Source organism: Nipponia nippon, unplaced genomic scaffold (assembly GCF_047370975.1).
Source record: "Nipponia nippon isolate SJK-2023a ecotype South Korea unplaced genomic scaffold, ASM4737097v1 scaffold_3, whole genome shotgun sequence".
In the NCBI taxonomy this organism is placed as follows: domain Eukaryota; kingdom Metazoa; phylum Chordata; class Aves; order Pelecaniformes; family Threskiornithidae; genus Nipponia; species Nipponia nippon.
The window spans coordinates 116,775,949-116,795,232 of record NW_028262347.1 but is presented as its reverse complement, the minus strand read 5'-3'; the positions used below and the strand labels follow the sequence as shown (position 1 = coordinate 116,795,232).

The window sequence follows — 19,284 nt, the reverse complement described above, 5'->3', positions numbered from 1 at the left end:
TTGCAAGTGCTGCCGAAGCCATTTGATGTCTGCACCACTAGCTAAATTATTTGCTAACAAACTTTGAGACTTTTTGCCCTTCCAAAGGAACCATTTCACATGTGGTTTTTGGCTTCCTTTGCAGTGGCCCAGCAATATTATTTTATCCCAGCAAAGAGCATATTATTGTTTAATATCACTGCTATATCCCAGTATGTTTCCCAAGATGATAAATGTTGGCACGGAAAAGAGGCAACTTTTTCAAACAATAAGTAATAAATTGTGGAAGGCTGAGGTAAATATTTTTCCATGTCCCCAAACAACTCTGAGTACATTCCTGAGGAGTGTATTGACAGTAAAATGTTTGAGAACAAGAAAATTTGTTGGATCAGGTTGTGGTTGTTGCCCAACCCATAAAATATCAAGAAAATTCCTAGCTCTTTCTACCATCTGTTCCACTGTGTATTTCTGGGTGCAGCTTTAAGTAAAGCATTCAAAGGTCTACTATAGCAAATATGAATACAAATGAGTTAGTGTGAGAAGATAAACTGCATTGTTCCAAGGCTTTAGAAAAAAAAAAACCTGAAACACAAAGTTTGTCACATATGTCCAGATATCTTGGCAATGAATTATTCAAATAACTGGCTATACTGTGCCAGTGAGATCTGCAGTGCTATGGGCACCCATTCCTGCCTGGTGGCATGCAACCCACCCAAGCAAGGTCAAGATATGTCACACACAGGTTGCTGAGCACTGCGCATGTGCAATGAGCTCCTTGTGAACAAGTCGCAGATAACAATGTCAGAAATTAACTACTAAAAATGTCACCTCAAGATTATATTTGAAAACCACCCCTGCTGGAGGGCAAGCTACAAAGAAAAAAGGATGACCAAAATCAAAATATTATTATCTAGTGTAACATTTACCTGCGGGTAATGCCACTGCAACCATCCTTGTGTGCGCCGCCTCCAGCACCACACATATACCTGTCCATCTCTACCCCTGTACATCCCTTCGAACCCCATCCTTACAGAGTCTGCCCTTGGGCTGACACACTCACCCAGGAGCTCTCACTTAACCCACCAGGAGCCAGAGGGAAAAGGACCAGTGACTGGGAGCCAAGCTGCAGGTACCTGGCCCCAGTCGCATGAAAATGTGCACCTCAGTATATATAGAAAAGGCTACTTGATTATAATTTTTGCACTGATTTCAAAGCATTTTTACAATTTTTAAATATTAAATATGGACATATTCAACATCCTTCTGGGTCAATATCTACCTGTTTAAGTGGAAACTACTAATCCTCTAGCACTATAAGGGGAAGATATACTCAGTATACATACTCTGTACTTGAGACATAAATAATAAATGCAATTTAAACTGAAATTTGAGCAGACTTTCCATTAAGTAACAGATCACTGTTGGATGGTCATGGTTTTTTATATCTGGCAGAGGGCTGTATCTCAGATATGTAGACATCATGTAGAGATGGGATATTTTGTACGAACATTAATAATGATGTTCCTACATTGCTCATGCTGTGGAAATGCTTCCTATTCATCTCATTATCTTCTGGTCCCACAATGGCAGCATGATGAGTGCAGAGAAATGAGTGAGAAGCCTTCTATGTCTTTGTGTGGTGGGTATAAAATGGTTGCAAACCAGATGAATGCTTAAATACATTATCTCTTTTACATTTCACACTACCCTTCCGGAAAGACCCCATGTATTTAATATCAAAAGGGCAGAGACCACTTACCATGGGAGAAAAAGAGAATGACTGCTTTGTCCTGCTGTCTGTATCCCAGGGAGCAGATCACAGAGGACCAAGATGGTTTCCCTTACGCCTTGAAAGGGGCTGATGAGAACCCAGAAGCACCTAGATAGAAGTCAGATTTGTTCACTCATATCAGTCCCACAGATCTGCTCTAAATCTCTCTTCCCAGTTGCCTCCTCCAGGGTTAAAAAGATGGCACAGCAGAGTGTGCCAGAGAGAGGCTGTTCTGAGTTATTGTTGTGTATGTTTCAGTGGTCATTGCTGTCTTCATAACCCTCATTTCAATATAAATCACTTCTGTTTTCACATTTTCTCCTGGACTAGTTCCACATCCCAAGGACCATTCCCATGAGTAGCTGTTGAATTTGGCCCCCCAGCTCTTCTCTAATGACCTTTCACAACATTGGTAAAGGCTTCAGCACTCACTGAAAGCATCAAAGGGCCTATTCTCATCTTTCATGGAATCTAATAAGAATGGTGGGGCTGTATATTCACAAAGCTGGCACTGCTTCTCTGCGTGTCCTTGGGCAACTCCTTTAAAAGCTGCAGGAGTCTCCATGTGGGGGAATGGGAATAGTGACACTAGCCTGCCAACCGTGAAGGTTACAACACAGAATCACTTAAAAGACTTGTTGAAGCCCAAAACAGATGATGCAGGCAAAACACTTTGCAGGAAAGTAAGAGGTACACACATTCATGGAGAGGAGAGTAATGTGCCTCCAGGTAGCTTAGCTGCCACCCCAGCCTGTAGCCCCAAAATACAAATGATGCCATGACTGCAAGCATGAATATCCTAAGCTTCACTGATCTAATTTACATCAGTGGACAACTTCTTGTACAGACTAATCTCTGGAATAGGCCCCCTTCCCGCATGCTATTAACAGAACTATAAATATTTAATTTGAAATATAAGATACTAATAAGCATCTTAAATAAAAGAAGATTGTGATAGATGGGCAGACTGCCATGCTCATCTCCACTTTATACAGTGCTTCCTTCTTGTCTTGAACTGCTAGATGACATCCTTCCGATGGAATTAATTGGCCTCTTTCTTGCCCCATGCTATTTCTGGTTTAATTATCTTGCAGTTTGGCCAGCAGTGGACGATGTTCTTCCTGTCACTGCTCTTTTGCTCTCAGTGTTCTTTGTTGGTGCGGGGTGTCTTCTAAATTCAGTTCCATTTTCCTCTTACAAGTTCCTGACCAATATTTTGTCACATTTTCTGCAGAAAGAACCATTTAGAGCCCAATACAAAGTGAGCTATGATCAAAATCCATTGGCTTCAACAGCTGATAGATATGATTTTCACACCTGCCATATGCCTCGGCAGTCATAGGACAGAAATGTGCGTTGCGAAATGAAGTTGTGCATGTGAGAAAGAAGAGATGACAAGACTGACTGGAAGAATAGAAACTGAGTTTCTGTTTTCTCAGGAAACTACAGCTTGACCTCAGGTTACTGAAATATTTCCACTGACTTCATGGCTTTTCCTTTGCATATATATCAGATATTAGATCTGTCCAGTTTTGGTGAAGCACTGGAATGGGTTTCCCAGAAGAGGTGGTAGATGCCCCATCCTTGGAAACATTCAAGGCCAGGCTGGATGGGGCTCTGAGCAACTTGATCTAGTTGAAGATGTCCCTGCCCATTGCAGGGGGGTTGGACTAGATGACCTTTAAATGTCCCTTCCATCCCAAAGCATTCTATGATTCTATGATTCTATAAGTACATTCCCTTGTAATTACCAAATTACCAAAGTGCAAAAAGTTACAAAAGAGATGAAATGCATTTTAGAATTAGCCAATGGGTTTTTTTGGTTATTTTTTACACTTCTTTCCATATACTGATTGACTTTTTCCATTATCCTATTTTAAACTGTTAAAAAGAAACTTAAAAATGAAGGAAGAGGAACCTTTCTGGATAGAAATAGGGGAAGTTGAAGTGAAGTTCAACTTACAAGTCAGCCCTCTTTCCTGGTTAACAGGATCGGTAAAAGGGTGATGCATTGAGAAAGTATGAAAGCCATTCCTGAAAAGTTTCATAGCCATGGAAGAGCATAACGTCAGGTTAAAGCAAACCCAAACCCATCCCAAAACTCTAATTTCCATCTTTTTCTGTTCCTGGGAATCTTTCAGAATTCATTCTTTGTGACAGCTGGTACCTGACTTTCCCCATACCATGACATATTGCCTAGTTTACATGGCCAGCCAGTGTCTTCTTATATGGTCTGTCAGAGCTGCTTTCGTCTGTGTCAGGGAGCCGAGTATTAGTAAAGCTGGGGAACATTCGCCTAGATCAAGCGAATATTCCTGTGCTACGAGCCAGGCACTGCAGCTACACTTGAGACCGGCCATGGACACATACTTCACTCGGCAGTGGTATTTATAGGATTGTTAACAGTTGAAGAGATGTGAGGCACAGCCCTGTAACATTATTTCCTTTGCCTTCAAAAAGCACTTCTCTGAAGTGCCCGGAGACATCCTGTCTTAGGGGTTATTCCCAGTTAAGATAAACTGAGTGAAAATGTGTGCCTACTGTCAAAAGAAGAATAACGTTAGTGCTTACAAAAGCTCCCCTTCAGATATGAACAACACACCGTTATGCATAACCTCTGTGTTTGATTTCTCTGTCATATTTTCTCACAGTGGAGATGGTCCCAAAGCAAACCTCTGAACGCAAGCACAGAACATGATTAAGAATCAAAGCCTAGAACACCAGAACATATGTTTGGCTTGTTGCTTGTATCTTTATAGAGGTCCAGCCAAAAGCCTCAGTGCAAACACACTCGAAGATTTGTATGTTTTGCACAATAGGCCAAAATATTCATGCTTAATACTATTAACCTTTTGATGACTAAACCTTTGATGCAAATCTAGTAACTGTCATTGATTCTGCAGGGGAGAGAAGCCTTGTTTGACTAGAATACAAGGCTAGCTCCGCCTTGTTTGTTCCCCAAATATTCTGAATGCTCCTTCAAGTCAAGAGAACATTACTCCATACTACTGAATCCCTGAGGTGGGTTCCCATAATGTTCAAGACAAAGCTTTGGGTGTGCAGCGCTATGTGGTATGGACCCACCATGCTTACTTCAAGAGGACCAGTTGCAATGGTTTCCCTTGGAAGCTAGTGGCCTGTGGTTAAGACAAAAGTAAAAGACAAATTTCTCACATTAAGCTGGTTTACTCCTAGCAATAATAAAATTGGATAGCATGTGAGATAATTAACTTAGCAAAGAGAAAAAGTCTTCAGTATGACCAAAGACCTATGCAAGTATCCCTCAAACCTAGAATGTACCCATACTCCTTTTGAAAGTAAAGTCAAACTTACCTGTAAATTCCACAGCTGGAGCTATGACCTCATCAGATACCTCTGACAACCTGGACTTTGCTTCTGTCCTTCTTATGTCCTTGTGGGACCCTTCGAATGCTGCTGAAGGTTTCTGCTCTCCCAGTCCTCCAGCTTTCTTAGACACGTCTCAGCAGTCTGTTGACATCCCATACAGGTCAAGACAAAGTGTCAAACAAGTGATTTTTGCCATAAGTCAAGCTTTTGCACACACTTAGGTATTCACTGTCTTTTCCTCCTTGAAGATGTTTCTGACAATCTCACTAAGGGAATTAACGAATATCACACTTCTGGAGATATTTTTACATACTCATGTAAGACTAGAAACTACCCAAACTATTACAAAGTATCTGAAACCCATCCTGGCTACTACCTTGTGGATATGATACAGGGGATACCTTAGCATGTTTTCCTTGCACACCCAAAATCCCAATGGAAATGAAACAATTTAACACAGAAAAGATGAAACAAACAAAAAATCATTTAAAAGTTACTCCAGAAAATTTCAGCATAGAACATCTTAATCATATTCATTAATCAAATCCCAAATAAAATCAGCTGTCTTCTAAAGTGAGAACAGAGAAAAAATAGGACAACATATATCTGTGAAAAAAGTTAGACTTTTTTTATTCCAGGAGAACTCAACTAAAAGGTTCCCTCCATTCAGGCACCTGGGTTTCGTTTCATAATAGCTTCGGTCCATTGTTCCTTATTATCAGAGCTGACTATGTTCAAGCTAAGGCAGATCTTGTTCCTAAATTTATGTCTCTGTGTGTGACCACTACAATATGTGTTTTGTATGCTTTTTCCTGAAAGCCTAATATAGTGATACCTGTGACACGGCTTGGACTCCCCCTTTCATGTATATTACCAACTCGAACTGCAACCTGCTGGTAGATTTTTCTTAAACTCTAAAATGAGGGTCTAACCTTCTCTTCTTTTTCTTTTTCTTCTCTGTTGCCTATAATCTTGATTTGACTCACACAAAAGTGACACAGTGGGAAATCCACTCAAGAAGACTTTGACAACTAACAATGGAAACCTACCTACACGAAAGTTGACTGGTGGCGTTTATAGTGAAAAAATGTATTCAAGTTTAAAGATGTCATCTGTGTTAACTGATCCGTGTTGGTTTTGTGTGTTTCTGTCAAAAGAAATGTGCTGCGGAGTCACCTCTGTTAGGGTAAAGAAAACTAGCCAGAACAACATCACTACCAAAAAAGACAGGTATATTCAGGAAAAAAAAATTCCCCCCCAAATATTTAAGTTTGGGTAAATATGATTTTTAGGTTGGATTAAATCCAAAGGACTTATATGAAACAATGAAACTTGAGCATATTTAAATGCAACTAACATATAGAATTTTTTATACTCCTGTTCCTTTAGCCTTCTCTAACATGAAAAATATTGTGATTTTATGCAGTACCAAAAGTGTGCTAAATGTATCTCATGGATTAAATTAAAATAGGATCACTGTAGATTTTTCAGTAGTTGCTACTGCCTGTTTTGGCTTCAGTTTTAGAGTTGAAGTTGAGACATTTTACACAGATTCCTTTCCCCCTGGAATGAAAGGAATCCAGTTCTTGCTGCGAACCAGCTTCCTTCATCAAATGGGACACCCAAGGCCATGAGTTGCCATTGGAAATCTTGGGCATTTCATCCCAGAAAAGAGGAGATGCAAGTCAGTACAAAGTTCAAAAATGCTAGTACCCAAATAAAAGCTCTTGACCGAGCCCATGAGGATATTAAAGTCATTGATACTGTACAACCAGTCCTCATGTCCTCTTCCACATTACTAGGTCTGCTCTATTAGGCCAGGTCTTGTTGCTGGTCTCAGCTGACCTGAAGCAGTTTGTCTCACCATTATGTTCACTGCTAATAGATGCTTTTGTTGAAAACATATCAAATATTATGCAAATGTGAAACTCAACCCAAAAACAGTCCTTTGGGTCAGGTTACGAACATGTGAGGTGGAGCTGACGCTACTACGACATCCCTGTGAAATGCAAGACAACAGGTAAACCTGGTGGCTCTTGGAAGGAACCTGAGGTGCTGAGATGTAACGGTGATGAACACTATGTAAAGTGTGAATGGAACAGGAAGGATCTGAAGGAAGAAGAAGGCAGAGCGGCTGTCACATCCCTCAGCTCATTCATCTGGGTCAGAGGAGCCTGAAGAAAGGACAGAGTTCGGAGGGGTCTGTACTGTTGTCCATGCTGCAGGTGGTCTCTAGCTAAACAGAAGGCTTTAATGAGTGAACAGATTTGTAGATGACAAATCTTTCCTGTCTGTGTACTGCCTACACCTGAGTGATGTCTGTTAATTTAAATTCACTTAAAAATGTAAAGAGGGTGGAGGAAAGAAAAAGTTCATCTCTTAAAATGAAACAATTTGAAGTGAAGCCACTTTGTTCAACGTTTTTTCACTAATCCAAGTTCTTTGTCACCCCTCATGATGCAGAGAAGTTCATAAAAGCAAGCCACTTGGCTGCTTTAGCAAAATTCATGCAGTAAACAGGGAACTAAACCACATCATTGGTACAACAAGGAGTATCCCAGAAAATCCAGTGAGAAGCAAATATGTTGGAATGAGCGACTGGAGAAGGAATTTCATCTCCTGCCATTGTGGCAACGCTGATTTTGCTGTGCAGGTCCTGAACATGCTTATTACGGAGAATAAGAGCTGTGCAAACCAGCACGCCTCATGACTGCATCTTTTTTGCAGCCATTTTAGAGCCAGGTAAACTGAGGGACTTGGTTAATGCATATCCCAGACTGCTTGAAACGTAATTTGGGCATCTTGTTTCATTTCAGCTGTTAACAGGCATTGTCTGCTGTGCTCCTTCGGAGTCTTCCCCCCACAGACCCTCCACCTCAGCCCAGACAAGGGCTATCACAGGACCACGGCTCCCATGTCACCCACCTGATTTCTCCTACAGCTTCACGGCCAGAGAAATCTCAGCATCAGACCTCCACGAGATGAAAGCCAGCTAAATTCTCCAACCAGAAAACCCCCCAAAGTTGTGCAATTAAACAAAACAAAACAAAAAGCCCTTTAAATTTTAATTTAGAGAGGATGTGTTCAAGTGTGGATGGGGGTTATTGTGTCTCGAGTCTGTCATCGGGTAGTCAGGGTAATTGACCCAGCGATACCTGCCCAGAGGAAGAGACAATGTGTGAAATTTCTGTTAGAAACAATTATGTACTTGACCTTAAAGTATGGGTCTTTCTGCTTCTATTTTTTTAGGAGGGGAAAAAAGAAAAAAAAAAAGAAAACAAAACCAGAAAGGTTCCCATCTCTTTGAAGGTCTTGTTTGTGCTGAAACAGGCTCTGTGAATTGGTAATTGGCCTCTCGGAGCCCAGGGGACGTGAGGCTGAGGCAGCACTCAGCAGGCAGGCACCGCTGCCACGCTCAGCACTTTGGCAGCCGCCCGCTTGCCCTGCCCTGCTACGGGGTCTCAGCTGCAGCGGGGCATGCTGCGGTCCCCGTCCCACAGCCCGCTCTCAGCACCCTCCTTGCTCAACCTCCCGCTGCCTCTGTCCACAGCTATTGGCCCTGCTGCAACGCTCCCATCCCTTTGCTCCTTTGCAAAGGGCCAGAGAAGAGGTCACACAGAAATGTGGTTGATGATACAAGGATGTTAGCTTGTGGGCAAAGCGCTCAAGTCCTAGTGTTACTGGTGGACATGGACTCTTTCACAAGGGTAAAGCAGGAAGGCACCTACCTCCATGAATAGCCCAAAACAGAAGCAGAAAAGCACATCCACAAACATGAAACTTGTCTGTTCTTCAGCATCATTAACTGTAGCTGAAATGATGCAAAAACTCTCTGGGTTTTGCTTACTTCAGGACATGGGTGGGGGATGCAAACAAGAGGCGACTGCTTTTCCTAGTGGTAAGGTTGAGCTGACTCCACAAGCAACTGCCTCAGATGCCCAAGCTAGGTCAGAAAACAGCCCTTCTTCTGGGCATCGGTCCTGCAAATTTCAGAGAGAATTCACTGCTTGATGTGTAGGGTGGCCCAGAGTCCCTCAAGGCAGCCCAACACCACAAGATTAGGAGGCATCAGGGAGATGCCTCAAAAAATGGGAAGACATCCAAACTGGTAGTAATTTCTCTGCAGGACATCCTTGTCCCCAAGGGCTTGCAGCACTTTGCGTGCTGTTCTCGAGGCCTTTGCCTTTCACCCAGGGCAGGGCCGGCTCTCCTGCAGCCAAGGAGGGGGAGGAGGTGACCCGCTGGCTGCACAGGGAAGCCTGAAGCCGCTGACTGGGGAATTGCTCAGGTTTTCTTGGCACTGGCACTGCCTTGGCTCGGAGGCAGACAGCATGGCAATCCCTGTGCACAGACACACCCGGACAGGTAGAAAGTTTCTCGCCTCCTCTACAAGCAACGCTGTCTCAGCAGAAGCATGCATAGCCCAGATTTTACGCTTGTCCTTTCTGCCTTCATAACCGCGTGGATTGGAAACAAAGAATGATCTTCAGCAAGACCATGAGCATTTCATGGGCAGCCACCTTGTTTTGCTGCTCAATCAGGAGAGAAGACACTGGCTGGTCCCAGCAGTGTCCCTGCGGCCCCTCTGGAAGGGAAAGCTCGCTGTGAGCCTGGAAGTGGTGCGTGGCATCGTCCCACTGGGCTCCTGCTCCTGCTTCCCCGTGGGGGCCATGGGTGAAGTCAATCGCACAACGTGAACACACACACACGGGAGCGCGATAACGTGCGTGGCCGTGCACAGAATGGGCAATTTCAACCCTGCTGGTCCTGGGGAATCCAAACCATTATAAAAAAAGAATTAAACCTTGCCAATGTCTTTGCTTTAAAACTCAAAACAACAATAACAAAAAGACCAGTCAGGTTAATTACACTAGAGCAGAGAGGAATCTCTAAGATGTAAATACATTGCCATGAACATTAAAAGCAAACTCCTTTCTAAAGTGTTTCTCTTTCACAAGCAAGCAAGAAAATGCATTGGATAAAACAAACTTCGCTTATTTTAGTTTCGACTCAATTACCTGTTAATGGAAAAAATCTGGCACCACTAATAATGAGGCAGGAATGAGATCACTGTTCTGGAGGCCTGGCTTGTCAGGGAAGCTTGCAACAAGAAGTGCATTTATCTGCCTTTCTATAACCCTTTTCAAGCACTCTGTCAGGGAGCCCAAACTGAACAGCCAGTTTAGGAGGAACTTGGAACCCGCTCCAGGCCCCCTCGGCCCTCTGGGAAAAGGAAAATTATTGTTGGCAAGTCTGCCTGGCTCCAGAAGTTGATCCAGTGCCCCCCACTTGCCCATGCAGCAGCAGACAGAGCTAAGAATTTTGTTATAATTAAATAACGGAGTGCTGATTGGTTGCTGGAGGTGGTCTTGAAACTGGTGTTTAAGGCAGTGGAGAACAACGGTTACTATTCATAGAAAAAGCAGAGTCTTAAAATCCATCTGTTTCGTTCCAAATTTAGGCCAAAAAAATGCTCACTCACTGTCTTTAAAAATACCACCTGCTTAGCTATTTTGTATAATGTGCCATTATATAAGTTTGAAGGAGGAGCAGGCAGGGAGGCAGCGGGGGCTGAGAAGGGGCGGGGGGAACAGATTAAAAAGATATAGTTAGATCCAAAAATACCCCAGCAGCATATTCAAAAGGGAACACAAAATAAGGGAGCAAAGGAGACATTTTCTGAGGAAGATTAAAACCAGGGTGTTTGCTAATGCCTGGGAACCAGCTACTACGAATGGGCTTGTTTGCAAATAAGATAACAATCTTTTTTCTTTTTTTTGGGAAAAAAAAAACCAACAAAACCTTCTTGCTACGCACACCCAACTCCATTCTTCACCACGCTCCAGGACTGTGGAAACACTCCGAGCCTTTCCCATCCTGCAGACCTTTCCAGTGGGGGGACCAGGCCAGGGCAACGGGGTTGTGCTTCTCCTTGGTGAGCTGGTGCAAGCAAATAATGGGAAGGAATGACACAAGGAGCTGGTAACACCATGGCGACTGCTCTTCCAGAGCAGCTTTGCTCTGTGAGCAGCAATGTCAGCAAGGCCTGCTGTCCTGCAGAAGTGTCTCCTGTCTCCCCATCGTCCTTCCCCTCCCCTCGCTTCCCTGCTGCAATCTTACATAATATTACATATTGCAGCTGCAACATTTCCAGTTTTCCCTATACCCTTAACTCTCTCCCATGTCCCTTGTTCCCTCCAACACCCCAACGCTCTCCATGTCTCCTACGTAATCTTCTTGGCCTGCCAGCTGGGCAGGAGAGCACAGATGCTGGTCCAGAAGTAGACGTGTGATAATTGGCCATCTGGATGCTGCCAGAGAGAATGGATAACAGCTGAGCTCTCCCTGCCTTTTCTTCAGCAGCGGATCTGGAAAGCCTCTCTTCTCAGTGCCGGCAGAGATTTCCCTGGAACTCACAGGGACTTTATCATCTCTGAGAGTTTGACTGCCGCTGTCAAATCTGGTTCAAAATGCCAGAGGATTCAAGAGTTATCAGGAGAGGGTCAAACAGATGGACAGACAGCATGACTTCATGATCTCCACTGCCTTAGAGGTCCAGGCTAACACCTCCCTGCCCCAAATTAAATGCATTTCCAACCTCAGAAAAAGAGCAACTCCTAGAACATGGAGGCAAGTCATTAATGCATATTTTGGATTGATCCCTGAAGGAAATCAGTTCAGGGGTTGGCAGACTCTTGTCCTCAGGGAGTGCTTAAAATGGGCTGGTGACATTATTGACCATGACGGGCCATTGGGATGCATTCAGTTGTAGCTGATCTGCCTTAAAACTCTCAAGATGTTTTCCAAGAACATCTTAAAATGAATGCTAAAGTACCTGTCTGTCCTTTTTTTTATACTATAGCAATTGCTACAATCCCTGAGCACATTTGCGTATTCATAGTTTTAAGGCTCCAAGAGCTTTAGCCTTCCTGTCCAACAAAGACCACTGAAGCTCAACATTGGTCCTGTACTGAATTTAGTCTTCAGCTGGAGCATCTTTCCCAAAACAGCATCTAAAATCTTTACCCAGAGTCTTAGGTGACAGAGCATTCCTATGTGTATGCCAGATATAGCTAGGCAGTGCTGTCACACACGTTCATTTTTATTATTATTATTGTTTGCTTTCATGATTGTTGCAATGGCCCACGCAACTATTTTACTATGACTTCTCTTTTCTCATCTTTTTATGGTCTAATGAAATGAACAGGACTCTAAAGATTGCTCTTTTTTCCTGCCTTTCCCTTCCTTTTTTCCTTTTAAGCAAAGCTTAAAACCATGTGGCACTGCTTTATTGAGTCAGCAATTGCTTAAACTTTTTAAAATTCCATACACTAAGTGAAAAATGAGATTTACAAAACTAATGGAAAATAAATGTCTCCTGAACATGCAATACATTGACTTGCTTCCTTGCCTTATCCCATAAAAACAGATGGAAGCAATAGATACAGTGAATTACCTACAGTACGTAGGGCCCCATGCTGTCCCGTGGCAGCCCCATTGAAGGACAGAGCGTGCCAGTTTGTCACCGCCCCGCTCTGGAGATTGCTCTCACTTGCGTGGGGTGAAGGGGGGTGATCAGGCTGTACCCCTGTAGCCAGTTGCTCACCCTATTTTACACCTACAGTGTACGGGAAGGGCTGCCTTTCCACCATGTTGCCAGTGCACCTGGTCTGATGGGGTCCTTGGCTGTGACTCCTGGGCACACAGGGACTATACATGAATAACAGTAATTTTCTCCCAGGAGCCTTGACCCAGCTCAGGCCCTCCAAGCAAGGGGAATTTGGAGGCAAATCTGAAAGCATAAGCCCATCAAGGGACACAGCCAACGCACAACCTACAGGAAACCCAGGCGGTTGCTTTCCCAGGAATATGCAATTGTTTTCCACAGCAAACAAGAGTTCCCAGCACGAGTTATCCACCACTCGCGAGCTCTGTTCAACCTATCTTTCAAACACGTGCCTCACTCACCACACAGACAGAAGGAAAACCAATTTGTCCAGGAACACTGTTTTTGGACTCTGCTTTCCAAAGGCTTGCTAATAAAGCAGCAAGCAAAGAACACACTATTCTGCTGAATATATGAATCATACCTTGATGGCGTCTCCTTTGAATCATGGCTTTCAAAGATCTCCCTGGAGCACTATGTTTTACTTTAGAAGAGAGCAGCTATCCCCAGCAGAGATGCAGCACATGTGTCTGGCTGACGGATGGCCACGCTCTAGCAAGAGTCAAAATGTTTAGAAGAAAAAAAATTCCCTAGAAACCTCAAATGGCAAGAGAGTAATTTGAGCATCTCGCTCAATTTGCTGGCTACCACCAACAGCAAGATTTGGCATCTTCCACAAAGGCTTTGCGGTGACATCCCCTTCCCCGTCGCAGAGCCCCGTCCCACCAGCCTGCCCACACGCCTGTCGCAGGTGACGAGGGGACGTGTTCCACTCAAGTCAAGGGGAGCGTCATGGTAGACCACAACAGAAACAGCATCAGGCCTTGGATCAAGGGAGATAAATGGAGACTGCTAAAAAATTCACTGTGACTTAATCCTTCTAATAGGAAATATGAAGCAATACTCACGTATATTACCCTTTATTAACATGTTTGGGGGAAGAAAAAAAAAAAGGCTTCTGGCTTGTAAACTAGTCATTAAAAAAAGTGGTAGCAATTTAAAGTACTATATACTCTGTTTAAACATTATTTAGTACTTCGCCCGGTACCTCCCAGCCCCTCTACAAAGCAAACTCCTTCTGCAGCCAACAGACAACTGCTTTGCAGCCAGTTTTGGTTTTGTCAAGACTCCCCAGCGAGGGACAGCCCAGTCTCAGCACCAGGGCTGGGCTCCCCAAAACGGCCCCGTTCCCAGGTCTCTGCAGAAAATCACTTCACCCATTTCCCCATACAAGGAAGAATACTTACCCTTCCCGCGGAGTCCATCAAGACCAACTGAAGAGAAGTGCATTACCTGAGCAATACACTGGCACGATGGCAGGGAACAAGCCTGCTCCAAGACCTTTGGATTTCATTGCCCTTCAGTGCCATTGTAGAAATTACTATGGCTGAGATTTTCCAAGACGACTGGGGCTATGGTGACATCCACTTCAGAGAGATTCCTGGAAACTACAAAGCTTAAATCCCTACTTAGTTTAAAAAACCCAAACAAATCAACCATTTAATAAAAATTCTTGCATTTAAGTTCACTCTCATCCCGCAGCATCTGCAGGCATTGCTGTATCAGGTGGATGTTGGATGCTCAGCACTGAGAGCAGGCTGTGTTGCAAGGGCTCGTTGCATTTAAAAAAAAAAAAAATATATATATATATATGCAAAAATGGCCTCAAATCTATCCAGGAGATAAGCCCTAAGGCCAACACAAGGACCCTACTGAAGGCTACCTAAGGTCTCCTGTGTGACCTTTGTAGTGCACCAGCCCTGTGTTGTGGGATCACCAGGCTGAACAAAAATGTTTTAAAATTAAAGGTATCAGCCCTGGCTTCCCGCCCCCCAGTCAGGATCACTTCACACAGAGGGACGACATTACTTTACCTCATGTGCTATATTAGTCTCTTGCCAAATCATGTGCCATTTGCTTTAAAAAAAAAGGATTTTCAACTATTGGAAAAGCTTGCTGAGCGGGGAGAGGGCTACTGCAAAACGCATTTAGCAGGCGGCAGCACGGGAACCCAAAGGAAACAGAGGATTTCTCACAACCAGAGCTGGCTGCAAGTCGCCACTATTTTCACAACATTTTTTCAAGGAAGTTTTCCACTCGGGCTGTAAATCTTTTTGGCCAGAGTAAAATGCAGTCAACGCATAAATGAGTTGACAAGTCATTCTCTGCACATACTAAGTTGCTTTTATTAATCCAGAACTGCATGCTACAGATACTGTACAGCATGAACATTTATTCATTACAAAAAATGGCTTCCAAACCATTAAAAATGAAAATCGGAATAAGAGCATAAAACGGAACAGTAACATCACAACTGTTAGGAAACATTCAAAGTATTCACAAAAAATGTTATAGTTAGCATCTTAATAAACCAGAGAAAAATCTGAGACAGTTTTACAATCGCTTCATGTCAACTACAATGGCACTGAATGAACAGATGAACAATTTTTCAGCTTTATACAGCGTTTTTTGCAACATCAACATGCCTAGTTTTTTTTTGTTTTTGTTTTAAGTTTGCTACCTACCTGTATGTAGTAAGTGTACATAAAAGTGGCAGTCTGATTTTCCTTTTATGAATAATCTAATATACAGAATTTGGCCCTTAAGGGTTTATACCTCTTCATTTTAAATGCTTTCCGGACAATCTGCTACCAAACACGTCTGTTATAGGTGACATTAAAACTACATACATATCTACCTATGTAACATCACAGCAAAACATGATGAACAAAAAAATTACAGCATTAAAAAAATAATAAAGTTGTTGGGAGAAAGTTAAAAGTCACTGAGAATTTTGGCACATAAAAATTTTGCACACAGCCTACAGTCCTAATGTCGCAGGGGATTCAGCTGCAGTTCTGAACGGGAGACACTTGGACCTTGCTGTTTTTCAAACAGCGTTGCTAAAAATTCCCTTGCTAAATTTTCAAGTCTTTTCGTGTGTAATGGCTTTTAAAGCAATTTTTTTTTTTTTTTACACTATTGATCCTTGAAAAAATGCATCTGCGAATGTCCATTTGGTGGCAACTGTGTTTCATATAGCACAAAAAAAAAAAAAAATCACAAAAGGAAATAAAAAACAAAAATCCCGGAAAAAATATATATATACACATTTATATATAAACTTAAAAACCTTGTACAAATGAGTTGTTATATATAAGATGCTTACACTAAGGGAAAAAAAAAAAACCTTTATACAATGTTTCAAGAAAAAAAGAAGAAAAAAACATTTAAAAAGGGACAACATACAGATACAACAAGCAATTTCTAAAGCAATAAATACTACTGGTCCAATAGCGTTGTGATACTTTTAATTGTTGAGTAGCGTTCCCTCCCCCAAAAAGAACAACACCATGGAACAAGGTATATTAACACATTTTTTTTTAACCCTTTGTTTCTGTACATTTAAACAATAACAAGTAACATCACAATAAAGGTTGTTTCACACAAGGAAGAAAAAAAAAAAGAAGTAGTAGCGGCACTGCATTCGTTGTGCCCTTAAAGGTTTAAAAACCAGATGTAAAATGATTGGTTCGCAAGCTCGTATTTAATACAAATAATAAAGAACCAATGCCTCCGGCAAGGGCTGCTTCAAAATTGCTTCTTTTTTTTTTAATTTTTAAAATCAGTCTTTAAAACTAAGCTATTGGAACTACATAACAATTATGTATATATATATATTTTTTAAACGCTACAAAGACTTTAAACAGCTGTTGATAAAAATTTTGGCAGAATCATGAGGCTTTTCTCATCTACATATTTAAAAAGGAGAAATTGAAATAAGAATGGGTCAAATATTGACCAATGAACTCGATAAAACATCAACTAATGTAGCCACGTGGCACGAATTAAAAACGAAACCGAAAAACGACGACAAACAGCGGACGACGAGGAGGAGGACAAGGAAAAAAAAATTAAAGGGGAAAAAAAAAAAAAAAGCAACCCCAAATCCCAACAGAATTCAATCCCCCCGAGGGAAACCGAAAGGGCTAACGAGGCTAAAGCTATTCTAAGGACTTGGTTACGAGGGAGAGCGGCTGGGGCTGTGTCCCCGCCAGCGAGCTGTGGGAATGCAAGGAGGACGTCGAGGGCTGTGCTAGGGAGGCGGCGGCGGCCGGCGGGAGGGCGGCCGGCGGGTGGTCCAGGGCCCCGTTGGGGCAGCTGGTGGCAGGCAGGGCGCCGGGCTTGCTCGCAGCGCTCTCGGCGAGGACGAGCGAGGATGGCGGCGGCATCATGACCAGGTGTGCCAGTGGGTCGGGCTTCAATGAGAGCGAGAGGGGTTGCGTTTGTTCAGTCTGTGGTTTCGAGTCTCTGGAGGGGGAGGCGAGCATGGTGGGGGAGGACGGAGGAGAGTCTAGTAAGCTTCCATCTGAAGAGGGTGGGCTGACGCAGCTGCCTTCACCTTGTATGTAGCGAACGCACTTTTTTTTTCTCCTAGAAACAGGGAGAGAGTTATCTGTGAATAAAGGGCAGAGACGCCGATGGAGACAGTTATCTAAAGCAAAGAGCCGTCAATTAGCTACTCTGGGCTCTGCGCGGGTGGCACCCCGGCCCCACGCGCCGTCCTGGGGGTCTGGCGGGGTGTCCTCGGCACCGAGCCCGCTCGGGAACCTCCCCTCGGCTAACAGATTTGGAAACGATTCACCAATTGTCTCTTCGTCCCCCTCCTCTTCAGGCCGCCTCCTTTCCTTAGCGATTTTAATAATCAGAAAATCAGATAAGACGTTTTTGGAGCCCACTGTGCTAATCTACAAACTCAACTTTCCTCCAGGAAAAAAAAAGAAATTAATCCTTATAAAATAAAAGCTCTGGATAGTTGATGGTATCTCAAGATGTCCCATAACGCTGTCCAACTCAACGGGGCTATCTCTACACCTGTGTCACCTGTCGTGTCTTACGATGCACTGCCCTTGGGAGGCAAGGACGGCCGCAAACTACTGCTCACTGCTTTCTCCTCTGTTAAGAACCACACCAAATCCAGAAACATCAGAGTCAGACAGGAGGGATATATAATAGAGAGAATGAGAGAGAGGGGAAATAAAAACAAAACGAACGAACGAAGCAAACAGAAGAAAAACCAGGAAAAGAACAGGATAAACAGAGTATGATCCAAAATAACAAGAATAACTGGTTGTATGGCCTGCAGGTTGTGGCTTTAAATCGACTCAGTTTTTGTTTTAAGGGAGAGTGGTAGATTTGGGAAGCTGCTCGTCTGCGTTTTGGGGAATTTTCCTCTGAGAGGCCATCCATGTTAACTCCAGAGTGGGATCCAATTTCAGTAGATGAAGAGCACGACGACAGGTACAAAGGTGAGGAGCAACAGGGAGCTTATTTCACACCAGGGAATATGAGTCTTGCAAGAGCTGCTCATCTTCAAATAAATGAGTAAGTGACCCGACAGAGATCTTTTCTCCTCCCTCTGTCCACTTAATAATGTAAAGGAGCAATGAAAACAGATGACAGTTTCACACCATCTCTCTTGCCAAGTGTATGCAAGACAATTCTAGCAGCAGGACAGAAATAATGAGGCAAACAACCACAGCATCTGGCAGAAAGACGTTCAGTGGCCACCTTGACCCTAATAATGATGGCTCTCCGGCCCTCCTATTCACAAGCACACTTTCCATGGGAAGTGCTGAACCGCTGTTACACAGCCCGAGGTATATGACAAAGTCTGCCTCGAGCAGCTCTGCCACAAAAACTTTGGATACTCAGCTAAGCTGCACAAGGCCGCCAACGTGAAGGAGCAGGTTGCTCTCCCCCTCCAGTCGATACCTCGCCTCAGCTCAGCAACTTCATCAGAGGAAGCGCCCGAGCGTGGCACAGCAGCTGAATGTCGCTGGGTGACATTCCCCACTCGCGGAGGTGCCCCAGCTCCACTGCTGGTCCTCAGTGTTCTCAAGGGCAACTGCGTTTGACTTGGGTTAAACCAAGGTCTGCTGTCTAGGCAATGGGGCTAGATGTTTCTCGACTGCAAGGGAGATCTCATCAGCTTGATCCTGAGTTAAAAGATATCATCTCCCGTAGCCAGGAAGGGAACAGCAACCCCGGCACCCCATCTTTCCACCACCGTCAGTGAGGGACCAATGCTGTGACATCCCTTCCTCCAGAGACTCAGGCTCTGCTCTCAGGTTCTGCTCCACATTTCATATGGCAAGGTAAGGGGTTAGGGCTATTAGAGTTTTAACCACGTTAGCCTGCAGATCAATACATGCTAAAAACTAAAGACAACCATGCAACTTAAATGTTAAAAAGAAAGAAAGAATGAAAGATAGAAGACAGCAAGTGAAGGCTGTAAACCATGCTTTATTAGAGCAACGTTAAAAGACAGAAAAAAATTAATTTGGTGGGCTCAAAACAGAACCTGTTAATTCTTCTACCATCAACAAACAACGTGGGAAGCCTCTGGCTCTTGGCTAAGGACAGTTCTGCTGCTCTTTCTGCCCTCCCCGCTCCTCTGTCTCACCACCTCCTAGCTTCAGCTGTGCAACGCTACCAGGGCCACAGTTCACGTTTGGAC

The 19,284-nt window shown here is 43.5% G+C and overlaps 1 protein-coding gene across 20 annotated transcripts in view; it reads right to left on the bottom strand.

The window, feature by feature from the left end:
• Positions 1-14,925: 14,925 nt before the first annotated feature.
• Positions 14,926-19,284, bottom strand: part of TCF7L2 (transcription factor 7 like 2) — a 181,387-nt gene continuing 177,028 nt past the window's right edge. For 12 of the 20 annotated variants that reach the window (XM_087764694.1, XM_087764701.1, XM_087764703.1 and 9 more), the window contains one exon: positions 14,926-17,198. In XM_087764694.1, coding sequence (XP_087620820.1) covers positions 16,769-17,198 — 430 coding nt within the window. In that variant the 3' untranslated portion in view covers positions 14,926-16,768. The remainder of the gene's footprint in view (positions 17,199-19,284) is intronic. The other 8 variants (XM_087764705.1, XM_087764707.1, XM_087764711.1 and 5 more) reach the window with 2 other exon arrangements.